Source organism: Balaenoptera ricei, chromosome 6 (assembly GCF_028023285.1).
Source record: "Balaenoptera ricei isolate mBalRic1 chromosome 6, mBalRic1.hap2, whole genome shotgun sequence".
Taxonomy (NCBI): domain Eukaryota; kingdom Metazoa; phylum Chordata; class Mammalia; order Artiodactyla; family Balaenopteridae; genus Balaenoptera; species Balaenoptera ricei.
The window spans coordinates 56261640-56274632 of NC_082644.1; the positions used below are offsets into that span (position 1 = coordinate 56261640).

Here is a 12993-nt window from a genome sequence, read left to right on the forward strand (position 1 = left end):
AGCAAAAATCAAGAAAGAGGAAGAAATGTTTGCGTTAAATACCTACACAGTGAAAAAGAGAAAAGAATTAAAGTTACTAATAAGGTCCAATTTTTCAAGTCAATTTAGCAACGGAGTCTGGTTTAGAAACAAAAGCATAATGGGCAATCCCACCATATAAAACAAAAAGGTGGAGCTGTTCTATTCAAAGTGGAGAGAATGGACACTACCCTGATGCTTGGTGTCATCCTCGTCCTGAGAGAAACTCAAAGGAAACACAGAATTTAGTCGAGAAACCAAAGTTACAAAGCATCATTTGAAAGTATGTGTTTAAAGTTTACTTAATAGTTATTTATTTCAAATTAATTATAGATGTTGACTTTTCACAGTGCTTTTTTAGGAGAAGAGTAAGTTTAGACAGAAATAATCCCCAAATAACATAGACTGCACCATTTAACCTCTCTAAGCCTTGGCTGCCTCAACTATTAAGAGGAAATAACATCAATCTCATAGGGTTGATCTGTGTAGAAAATAAATTATTTCTATAAATATGTACACCACACAAAACATAAAGAATTCAATAAAAGTGTTTTTTAATTACTAGCTGTAATTATTGTTGCTGTGTCAGCATACCTAAATAGCTGGGTAAGCCTTCTTGAGGGGATCCTTAAACAATTGTAAAGTAAAATGACTACTTAAAAGAAACACACAAAATAAAAAGAGAAAAATCCTTGAAAAATATTGATCCTAAATACCTCATCAGCCTACCCATTTGTGTTTGTGCAGATTTGCCAATAAAATAATGTGCAAATTCTATAATTGAAAGACTGCTGTAGGTCATAAACTAGAATCATACTTGTTGAATAATTTCTCACTATAGAAGGCTGAATAATCCCATTCTCCAAATCCTTCACGGTTTGAGGACTACAGTCCTAGTATGTTTCATAGTAGATATCAAAACTCCAATTTATAAAAACAATATCCTACAGAATAAATTTGCATGTATATTTTGAATGTTTCAGCCTAACAGCCATAAAAAACACTCACATAATTTTGAATATTACCAAATTGAATCATATTTCATTATTAATTTTGAAGAAGCAATATAAAAGGGAGTAATAAAGCAATATTGAAATGTGCAAAAATTTGAATTCTATATATTTTTATAAGTTCACACATATAAATTTACATTTTTATGACAGAATAAAAGCATACTTTTTGATACGATATACTTTCAGCTGTGTGAGCATCTTCCTGGTTCCTCAGTACCTTCTGTGTGTCCATATTCAGAAGCTGAAGCTGCTGGATCAGTTCTGCTTGCTGTGCTGTATGCGCACTGTTCTGTTTGTACAGATTCTGCAGCTCCTGCAACTCCTTCCTGTGCAAAGCAAGCAATAAATAGAGAGAAGCATGAATAAAGATCATCTTAGTTAAATAATTTTGTTCATCTAAAGTTATACATCGGCCTCCAGTTTTTTCATCTATTATTTTTTACTGCAGGCAAACATATTAATAAGAGAAATAATATATGAAGTATTTAATATTTATCACATACACCTACAAAGTATTGATAGAACTACTATGACTTTCAAAGCCAAACACTTGCCAATTTTCTTTTATAGCTTGATAGTAATAAAAACCCTGGATATACAGTCACACTACCACCTTCTTATTGAAATTAAGTTACACTTCAGTTCCAAGAATTAATAAGCACTGATGCCAACTATCAGATAGTTCTGAATACAGGGTAACTCAACCTTTCATTTTATATTATATAGAAACTTAAATATATTAAAAAGAATCCAAAAAGGTAAATTAAGTTTTCAAACAAAAGTTCCTTAAAGCACCACTAGTCTGTCACCTCAGGGGCCTAGGCTGGGATTCCTGTGACTCCTCTAACCCATCTTGAAGGAAATGATGAAGTTTTTTGTCAGAAGGATGGAGAGCAATACAAGGTGAAATCACTCCTTCCAACCCACCCAGGGTAAACTTGGTAAGTAGAAGGACAAATGAAGTGGAGTGACAGTCTTCATGGCCCTAAGGGTCCAGGAAAACCACACCTCTAGGATAGAGGTTTCCAGATTCCTGTGGTGGTGAATCCTGTGTGATACAGATCATATAAAACTGGAAAATATGTTGTAAAATAAATTTGAAGAGAAAGATATTTATAGAGATGTATTTCACAGTACACATTATAGTATATATTTTGGAGAGTATTTTTAATGGAGACTTTTCTTTACTTATAACCTCAAACTGGTGATTCATTCACATAAGATAAATCTTAAAAGAAAGAAGAAACATAAAAGATATGCAAACAGTTGTTGAACATGGATGAATATTAATATGGGAGAAATGAGCTCTGCTTATTTATTTATTTTTAATTTTTATTTTATTTTTTTTTTTGCCGTGCCACACGGCTTGCAGAATCTCAGTTCCCTGACCAAGGATTGAACCCAGCCCACAGCAGTGAAAGTGCCAAGTCCTAACCACTGGACCACCAGGGAATTCCGGAGCTCTGCTTTTTTACAGGTTTAGAATATTAATGTTCTCCAGATACAACAGAAACCCCTGAACCCACACAGATACATGTACATACACCATCTGCCTTAGTCCTTTTGATATAACAAAACAGCACAGACTAGGTAGTTTATAAAAACCAGAAAGTTATTTCTCATAGTTGGGGAGGCTGGAAGTTAGAGATCAGACTGCCAGCATAGTCAAGTGAGGACCCTCTTCCAGGTCGCACACTTATTGTTACATCCTCACACGGTGGAAGGCACTAGGGGGCTTTGGGAGGTCTTTTTTACAAGAGGGTTCTACCCTCATAACCAAAGCACCTCCTTAAGAACCCCACCTTCTAATGCCATCACATTAGGCATTAGAATTTCAACATATGAATTTTGGGTGGACACAAACATTTAGACTATAGCACTTTTTTTCTGTAACTATTCAAAAAACTGAAACCTGTAGAAAATAATAGTCCAAAAATGGGGGAAGGGAAAGAAGAGAATCAATAATGGCCATGCCTTGAGAAAATACAATACAAGAGAGGGAGAGAAGAGACACATAGTAATGATTCTTGCTGAGTATTGTCATTTTTCAAGAATAACACTGGCAAGAGTTATCAAAGGAGATAGGCAGTAGCTGTAGGATAAAATTCCAACAGCATAGATAGTCAAGATATGTGTTAGCCAAGAGATCTAAGTAAATGATCTAAGTAAATGAAGATAATACATACCATCTTTCAATACAATACAAAACACAGAAAACTTATTTCTCTTCTAATAATAGAACATATTTTTTCTTAAAGAGAGGGACAGAATCAGTAATTGGCTTGGATTTAAGGGTCATTTGGAACAAAATATAAGTATCTTTAATCAGAAGAAACACTTGAGTTGGGAGATGTTCATACTATGAGACAGTTGGGGAGTAAAAATCAACTAAGAGAAGATCATATTCTTATCTCTCATCTTGTGCTATTTTCTGGGCATAATCTCAGTAAATGGAATGGAAGCATAATTTTATATCATGTATAAATGTTTCTTTCTTTGTGTCTTCTCACACCACCCTCTGAAAAGTAGATGAGATAGAATGTACAACAATGTTGCAAATATGAAAGTGGAACTTGATCAGTATCAAAGTAAGCTGCAACTAAGGCTTTGGAAACATACATCTGGACCACTGGAAAACACGGAATTTGTGCAGACCTATCTTCATTTGAAAATGAGTAAAGAAAAACAAACAGGACTTATTTAAAAGGAGGAGTATTTAGAATTAAGAAAGAAGAAATTTTATTGTGCATACTCAGAGGAAAATTATACCTCTGAGTAGGAGTTACTGAAGGAATTATAAGAAAGGTCTAGAAAATGTATGAAAAAGAAACCATTGCACTTCTCTGAATTATCTCAATAGAAAGCCAAGATGTGAAGATAATCTTAACAAAAATGTCTGTGAAGGTAGGGACTTTTTTGCTCACTGCTATAAATGGACAACCTAGCATAGTTCCTGTAGCCTATTAAATATTTGTTGTTGTCTTAGACACATCTTATACACCTTTTCAGATTCAGCTCACCAGCCTCCTAGATTCTCAGTCCCTTGCTCTGCCTCAGACTATTAACTACCATTTCAGCCTATAACATTTATGCAGCTCATGTGGCTCCATCACTTGAGGTCAACCACCAGCATGCCTAGCATATTTGTCTCCTTGTACCACTTCCAGATTAGGATAAAATGCTACAACACAGGCATGGTATAAGCAGCAAACTTTGATCAATGGAAGATAAAACACAAGAAGAGTTTTTTTGTTTGTTTCTTTTGTTTTTTCTATCTGATGGATTGCTATAGGGCATGGTTTCTTTCTACAGTCTGTCCAGAATCAACCTGAGTGGCTAATTCAATCCACCTGACATCTCTTCATGGCTCATCATGAAGCAGTGGCCAGCACAATAATGTTTCCTTGAATTACTCTTTATCCTTCCCTGCCTCAGATTATTCTTCTCTCACTCTGCCTTGGAATTGAATCTCTCAAGTAAATAATCAGTAACCTTCACTCAGCCTCTGTTTTCTAGGATATATGGGATAAGACAGTTGTTGAATGGATGAAATGATAAGGATAACATAAAGAAGGATTGTTAAGAAAGAAAGATGTCGTAATAGCATTAAAATCCATAATGAGAGAAGTTATGAGGCAAACCAAAACTATGGAAAGTAAAATTAATTGGTAGGTTCAAACTTGATAAGTTCCTCCAGACACGGATTAAAAAGAATAAAGGAAAGTGCGGGTTGAGCTGAGACGATGCTGAGAACCAACAACACTTCTTCCCATCTCAAGAAGAATGTTGTGTCCGGTCTTACATTTAGGTCTCAAATCCATTTTGAGTTTATTTTTGTGTATGGTGTTAGGGAGTGTTCTAATTTCATTCTTTTACATGTAGCTGTCCAGTTTTCCCAGCACCACTTATGGAAGAGACTGTCTTTTCTCCATTGTATATCTTTGCCTCCTTTGTCATAGATTAGTTGACCATAGGTGCGTGGGTTTATCGCTGGGCTTTCTATCTTGTTCCATTGATCTATGTTTCTGTCAATATTATGACACAGTATGAGTGTGTTTCGTGTTTGGTAATTGCAATCATTGTTGCTTTTGTTGTGGTCATCCATTTACAATGCTTGGTGTCAGTTTATTTATCTCTTGTAAAAATAAAATACAGTGTGTGTGAAAAAAAAATTTTTTTTTAAATACTTTTTAAGATTAAAAAAAAAAAAAAAAGAATGTTAAGCTGATTAAAAATACTGTACTGCTCAGTTACCGTGATGTTTACTAAGGGATTGAATGAGCCATAGGATAAATTAGGAATATCCCTTTAGACATCAAAGTTGATAGCAAAGACTGACAAAGGGTTTCAGACAGCATCTATAGGTTATTTTGCAGTTACCAAAAAAAAAAAACTTACTATTACAAAAACAAAGATTTGCTTGCTCACATTACATGTGGATTTCCCCTATCCTAAGACCCAAACTGGAGCAGTAGACGGCATTAGTAATACGCCACTCTAATGGCAGAGGGCAAAAAGTAAAGGCAATTCAAGCAATGACTCTTTTAAAACACTTGCCAGGATATGATATATGTCACTTTCACACTCATTCCACAAGCCTAAATAAGTCACATGGCTAAATCTGATGTTAATGGAGGAGAAAGCATACTCCAGTAACAGAGAAGGCCCTGGTAAAAATGGGCCTTTAAGATGAATCAAAATTGAGTATAGGAATAAACACATCAAGAGTAAAAAGTTTAGTGAAGAGCACCGAAGCAATATAGAAAACTAAGCCTAAATATCTTTAGGCACTGTGGTTATACATGAGGAGATAAAGGTTATAAATCTTGAGATGCAAAATGAGAAGGAGTTAAAATGGTTGAATATATGTCCTATTTTACTAAGTGTATGTAGCAGGGTATCAAATCCGATTAAAGATGAAATGTAGTTTTTTTTTAAAAAAACATAATTACATCAACCTCCAAAGTTTTTTTCATGCCATTTCTTTCTTAGCTTTAGAAAAATAGTTAGTGGTTCTTATAGAGAAGAAAAAATTATCTGAGATTTAATAATTCTTTCAATTTCACTTTAGTGTCTTATTGTTCCATTATATCACAAAAACTGAAGTTATCACTTATTAGAACAACATGTTCGGGACTTCCCTGGTGGTCCAGTGGGTAAGACTCCATGCTCCCAATACAGGGGGCCCGGGTTCACTCGCTGGTCAGGGAACTAGATCCCGCGTGCATGCAGCAGCTAAGAGTCCTCATGCCACAACTAAGTCCGCATGATGCAACTAAGAAGCCTTCATGCCGCAACTAAGATGTCCACATGCCACAACGAAGATCCCGTGTGCTGCAATGAAGACCCGATGCAGCCAAAAACAAACAAAAATGTTCAATACAGCCCCTTTTATCTAAGAACTTGTTTACCTACTCTTCAATCTATAAATATGTGTTGAGAAAAATATAGAATGATTCTAATAAAATTTTAATGGCTATTATTCCTCTGGTGTTGTATTTTAACTCTAATTTTTTCCATCTTCTTTGTACTTCTCCGTACTACATGTATTTTCTTATAATTCACATGTATCATTATACCTAAACAATTATGTACTTAGTTTGTTACCATATAAATATAAACCCCAAAAAAGAATAGCAATATTAATTTCAGAGGAATTAAAACTCAAGGCAAAAAAAATTATACAGAAAAAACTAAAAAGTACAATTCACAGTAAAAACAAAATAACTTTGTTGGACACTTTACCCACCAAATCATAGCACATCAAAACAAAATAGCACAGCAAAAACAACAAGTAATAAAAGGAAAATCAGTAGGAAACTATATGGGAAAGAAAGATTCCATTTAAAACAGTAACAAAAACCACGAAAGGGCTAGGAATAAAAATTTAAGAAGGTCAAAACCAGCATAAGGAACAAAACATTTCATAAGGACAGAAAGGTACTGAAACAAATGTAATGGCATTCCCATACTCTGGGACAGAAAAACTGACATCATCAAGATGGCAATTCTCCTTCAGTTTGCTTTTAAATTTGATGCCCTAATAAAATAGCAAACAAGAAATAAGCCAGTTTAACCTAAAGTTTATATGGAAAAATTAATTAAGCAATAAATGCCCAGGAAAGCTCTGAAAAAGAGCAGAAACGGAGAATGCACCACATATTCTCTTATCCAATATTCATCATCTCCACACTATTACTCTCTGTACTCTAGCCTACAATCTAGCCTGAGAGGCCAACTTCCACAGACTACATTACATTGGCTCCCTTTCTTCTGGGTTTATATTTGAGTAGTTGAAAGTGCTGGTCCATGATTAGAGGGTAAAGGAAAAAGAGGTCACGGTATTTCTTTCCCTATCTCCCTCTCCAATGAGCCACAGTTGGCAGTGTCTCTGTTCCTCTATCTAAGAATACTTCTCCTACTAGTCAGCCTCTCTCCCAGGGCTAGACTTCTCTCAGAGATCCAGTAAAAGCTCCTCTCCTTGCCCCTTCTGGCCTGGGGGTAGTAATAGTTTCCTGTTGCTGATAATATGTACTCCTCTGAATCTCAATATCTGTTTGGAGAGAATAGACATCTTTATCATACTGAGTCTTGCAAATCATGAACTCTGTATTTATCTGTACATACTAGACTTTCTATTTCTCTCAATAATGTTTTACAGATCTCTGTATAGAGGTAACTCATATCTTTCATTATATTTGCTGTTCATATTTTTAGCTATATTATAAATTATATTCAAGTCTATTTCCTAATTATTTGCTGACATAAAAAATGCATTTGAATATTCTACACTGACCTTGTATCTACCAAGTGTGCTGAATCCACATATTAATTATAGAAATATTTCTATAAATTTTTTGGGGGGTTGCTATGTTAATTAGTCATATATAGGCAAATAACTAGGTCTTTATCTTTCATTTCCAGTTTTTTTTAATTTGAATTTTATTTGTTTTTTTATACACCAGGGTCTTCTTATCTATTTTATACATATTAGTGTATATACGTCAATCCCAATTCATCCCACCACCACCCCCCCACTCTCACTTTCCCCTGCCATTGGTGTCCATACATTTGTTCTCTACATCTGTGTCTCTATTTCTGCCTTGCAAACCAGTTCATCTGTAGCATTTTTCTACATTCCACATATATGAATTAATATACAATATTTGTTTTTCTCTTTCTGACTTACTTCACTCTGTATGACAGACTCTAGGTCCATCCATGTCTCTACAAATGACCCAATTTCGTTCCTTTTTATGGCTGAGTGATATTCCATTGTATATATGTACCACTACTTCTTTATCCATTTGCCTGTTGATGGCCATTTATGAAGCTTCCATGACCTGGCTATTGTAAATATTGCTGCAATGAACATTGGGGTGTATGTTTCTTTTTGAATTATGGTTTTCTCTGAGTATATGCCCAGTAGTGGGATTGCTGGGTCATATGGTAATTCTATTTTTAGTTTTTCAAGGAACCTCCATACTGTTCTCCATAGTGGCTGTATCAATTTACATTCCCACAAACAGTGCAAGAGGGTTCCCTTTTCTCCATGCCCTCTCCAGCATTTGTTGTTTGTAGATTTTCTGATGATGCCCATTCTAACCAGTGTGAGATGATACCTCACTGTAGTATTGATTTGCATTTATCTAGTAATTAGTGATGTTGAGCATCTTTTCATGTGCCTCTTGGCCATCTGTATGTCTTTTAGGGAGAAATGTCTATTTAGGTCTTCTGCCCATTTTTTGATTGGGTTGTTTTTTTAATATTGAGCTGCATGAGCTGTTTATGTATTTTGGAGATTAATCCTTTGTCCGTTGCTTCATTTGCAAATATTTTCTCCCATTCTGAGGGTTGTCTTTTCATCTTGTTTATAGTTTCCTTTGCTGTGCAAAAGCTTTTAAGTTTCATCAGGTCCCATTTCTTTATTTTTGTTTTTATTTCCATTACTCTAGGAGGTGGGTCAAAAAAGATCTTGCTGTGATTTATGTCAAAGAGTGTTCTTCCTATGTTTTCCTCTAAGAGTTTGATAGTGTCTAGTCTTACATTGAGGTTTTTAATCCATTTTGAGTTTATTTTTGTGCAGGGTGTTATGGAGTGTTCTAATTTCATTCTTTTACATGTAGCTGTCCAGTTTTCCCAGCGCCACTTATTGAAGAGACTGTCTTTTCTCCATTGTATACCCTGGCCTCCTTTGTCATAGATTAGTTGACCATAGGTGCATGGGTTTATCTCTGGGCTTTCTATCCTATTCCATTGATCTATATTTCATTTCTGTTTTTGTGCCAGTACCATATTGTCTTGATTAATGTAGCTTTGTAGTATAGTCTGAAGTCAGGAAGTCTGATTCCTCCAGCTGTTTTTTTTTTTTTTACTCAAGATTGCTTTGGTTATTCAGGGTCTTTTGTGTCTCCATACAACTTTTTTTTTTTAAGTATTTGTTTATTTATTTATTTATGGCTGTGTTGGGTCTTTGTTTCTGTGCGAGGGCTTTCTGTAATTGTGGCAAGCGGAGGCCACTCTTCATCGCGGTGTGCGGGCCTCTCACTATCACGGCCTCTCTTGTTGCGGAGCACAGGGTCTAGACGTGCAGGCTCAGTAACTGTGGCTCACGGGCCCAGCTGCTCCGCGGCACGTGGGATCTTCCCAGACCAGGGCTCGAACCCGTGTCCCCTGCATTGGCAGGCAGATTCTCAACCACTGCGCCACCAGGGAAGCCCTCCATACAACTCTTAAGACTTTTTGTTCGAGTTCTGTAAAGCATGTCATTGGTAATTTGCTAGGGATATCACTGAATCTGTAGATTGCTTTGGGTAGTATGGTCATTTTCACAATATTGATCCTTCCAATCCAAAAACATGGTATATCTCTCCATCTGTTTGTGTCATCTTTGATTTCTTTCATCTGTGTCTTATAGGTTTCTGAGTTCAGGTCTTTTATCTCCTTAGGTAGGTTTATTCCTTTTGTTGCAATGGTAAATGGGATTGTTTCCTTAATTTCTCTTTCTGATCTTTTGTTGTTATTGAATAGGAATGCAAGAGATTTCTGTGCATTAATTTTGTATCCTGCAACTTTACCAAATTCATTGATTAGCTCTAGTAGTTTTCTGGTCACATCTTTAGGATTATCTATGTATAGTATCATGGCATCTGTAAACGATGACAGTTTTACTTCTTCTTTTCAAACCTGTATTTTTATTTCTTTTTCTTCTCTGTTTGCTGTGGCTAGGACTTCCAAAACTATGTTGAATAATAGTGGTGAGAATGGATATCCTTGTCTTGTTCCTGATCTTAGAGGAAATGTTTTCAGTTTTTCAACATTGAGAATGATGTTTGCTGTGGGTTTGTCACATATGGCCTTTATTATGTTGAGGTAGGTTCCCACTATGCCTACTTTCTAGAGTTTTATCATAAATGGGTGTTGAATTTTGTCAAAAGCTTTTTGTGCATCTATTGAGATAATCATATCGTTTTTATTCTTCAATTTGTTAATATGGTGTATCACACTGATTGATTTGCATATATTAAAGAATCCTTGCATCCCTGGGATAAATCCCATTTGATCATTGTATACGATCCTTTGAATGTGTTGTTGTATTCTGTTTGCTACCATTTTGTTGAGAATTTTTGCATCTATATTCATCAGTGATACTGGTCGGTGATTTTCTTTTTTTGTAGTATCTTTGTCTTGTTTTGGTATCAGGGTAACAGTGGCCTTGTAGAATGAGTTTGGGAATGTTCCTTCCTCTGCAATTTTTTAAAAATTAATTAATTAATTTTTGGCTGTGTTGGGTCTTCGTTTCTGTGCGAGGGCTTTCTCTAGCTGCGGCAAGTGGGGGCCACTCTTCATCGCGGTGCGCGGGCCTCTCACTATCATGGCCTCTCTTGTTGCAGAGCGCAGGCTCCAGACGTGCAGGCTCAGTAGTTGTGGCTCACGGGCCTAGTTGCTCTGCGGCATGTGGGGTCTTCTCAGACCAGGGCTCGAACCCGTGTCCCCTGCATTGGCAGGCAGATTCTCAACCACTGCGCCACCAGGGAAGTGCAGTCTTGTTTTGGTATCAGGGTAACAGTGGCCTCGTAGAATGAGTTTGGGAGTGTTCCTTCCTCTACAAATTTTTTGGAAGAGTTTGAGAAGGATCGATGTTAGCTCTTCTCTAAATGTTTAATAGAATTCGCCTGTGAAGCCATCTGGCCCTGGACTTTTGCTTGTGGGAAGATTTTTAATCAGTTTCAATTTCATTACCTGTGATTGGTCTGTTCATATTTTCTATTTCTTCCTGGTTCCATCTTGGAAGTTTATTCCTTTCTAAGCAATTGTCCATTTCTTCCAGGTTGTCCATTTTATTGGCATAGAGTTGCTTGTAGTAGTCTCTTATGATCCTTTGTATTTCTGCGGTGTCAGCTGTAACTTCTCCTTTTTCATTTCTAATTTTATTGATTTCAGTCCTCTCCCTCTTTCATGATGAGTCTGGCTAAAGGTTTGTCAATTCTGTTTATCTTCTCAAAGAACCAGCTTTTAGTTTTATTAATCTTTGCTATTGTTTTCTTTGTTTCTATTTCATTTATTTCTGCTCTGATCTTTATAATTTCTTTCCTTCTACTAATTTTGGATTTTGTTTGTTCTTTCTCTACTTCCTTTAGGTGTAAGTTTAGATTGTTTGAGATTTTTCTTGTTTCTTGAGGTAGCATTGTTTTGCTATAAACTTCCCTCTTAGAACTGCTTTTGCTGCATCCCATAGGTTTTGGGTCGTCATGTTTTCATTGCCATTTCTCTCTAGGTACTTCTTGATTTCCTCTTTGATTTTGGTAATGTATTGTTTAACCTCCATCTGTTTGTGCTTTTTAAGTTTTTTTCCCTGTAATTTATTTCTAATCTCACAGTGTTGTGGTAGGAAAAGATCCTTGGTATGATTTAAATTTTCTTACATTTACCAAGGCTTGATTTGTGACCCAAGATTTGATCTACCCTGGACGATGTTCCATGTGCACTTGAGAAGAAAGTGTAATCTGCTGTTTTCGAATGGAATGTCCTATAAATATCAATTAAATCTATCTGGTCTATTGTGTCATTTAAAGCTTGTGTTTCCTTATTACTTTTCTGTCTGGGTGATCTGTCCATTGGTGTGAGGTGTTAAAGTCCCCCACTATTATTGTGTTACTGTCGAGTTCCTCTTTCATAGCTGTTAGCATTTGCCTTATGTGCTGAGATGCTCCTATGTTGGGTGCATATATTTATAACTGTTATATCTTCTTCTTGGATTGATCCCTTGACCACTATGTAGTGTCCTTCCTTGTCTCCTGTAACATTCTTTATTTTAAAGTCTGTATTATCTGATATGAGTATTGCTACTCCACCTTTCTTTTGATTTCCATTTGCATGGAATATCTTTATGCATCCCCTCATTTTCAGTCTGTATGTGTCCCTAGGTCTGAAGTGGGTCTCTTGTAGACAGCATATATATGGGTCTTATTTTTGTATCCATTCAGTGAGCCTCTCTCTTTTGTTGAAGCATTTATTCCACTCACAGTTAAGGTAATTATTGATATGTATGTTCCTATTACCATTTTCTTAATTGTGTTCGGTTTGTTTTTGCAGGTCCTTTTCTTCTCTTGTGTTTCCCACTTAGAGAAGTTCCTTTAGCATTTGTTGTAGAGTTGTTTGGTGGTGTTGCATTCTCTTAGGTTTTGCTTGTCTGTAAAGCTTTTGATTTCTGTATCAAATCTGAATGAGATCCTAGCCAGGTAGAGTAATCTTGGTTGAAGCGTCTTCCCTTTCATCACTTTAGATATATCGTGCCGCTCCCTTCTGGCTTGTAGAGTTTCTGCTGAGAAATCAGCTGTCAACCTTTTGGGAGTTCCCTTGTATGTTATTTGTCGTTTTTCCCTTATTGCTTATAAGTTTTCTTTGACTTTAATTTTTGGCAGTTTGATTACTGTGTGTCTTGGCATGTTTCTCCTTGGGT

The 12993-nt window shown here is 36.0% G+C and overlaps 1 protein-coding gene across 2 annotated transcripts in view; it reads right to left on the reverse strand.

The window, feature by feature from the left end:
- CNTLN (centlein) overlaps positions 1-12993 on the reverse strand; it is a 354675-nt gene that overhangs the window by 208887 nt on the left and 132795 nt on the right. For both annotated transcript variants that reach the window (XM_059924674.1, XM_059924673.1), the window contains exon 7: positions 1195-1357. In XM_059924674.1, coding sequence (XP_059780657.1) covers positions 1195-1357 — 163 coding nt within the window. The remainder of the gene's footprint in view (positions 1-1194; positions 1358-12993) is intronic.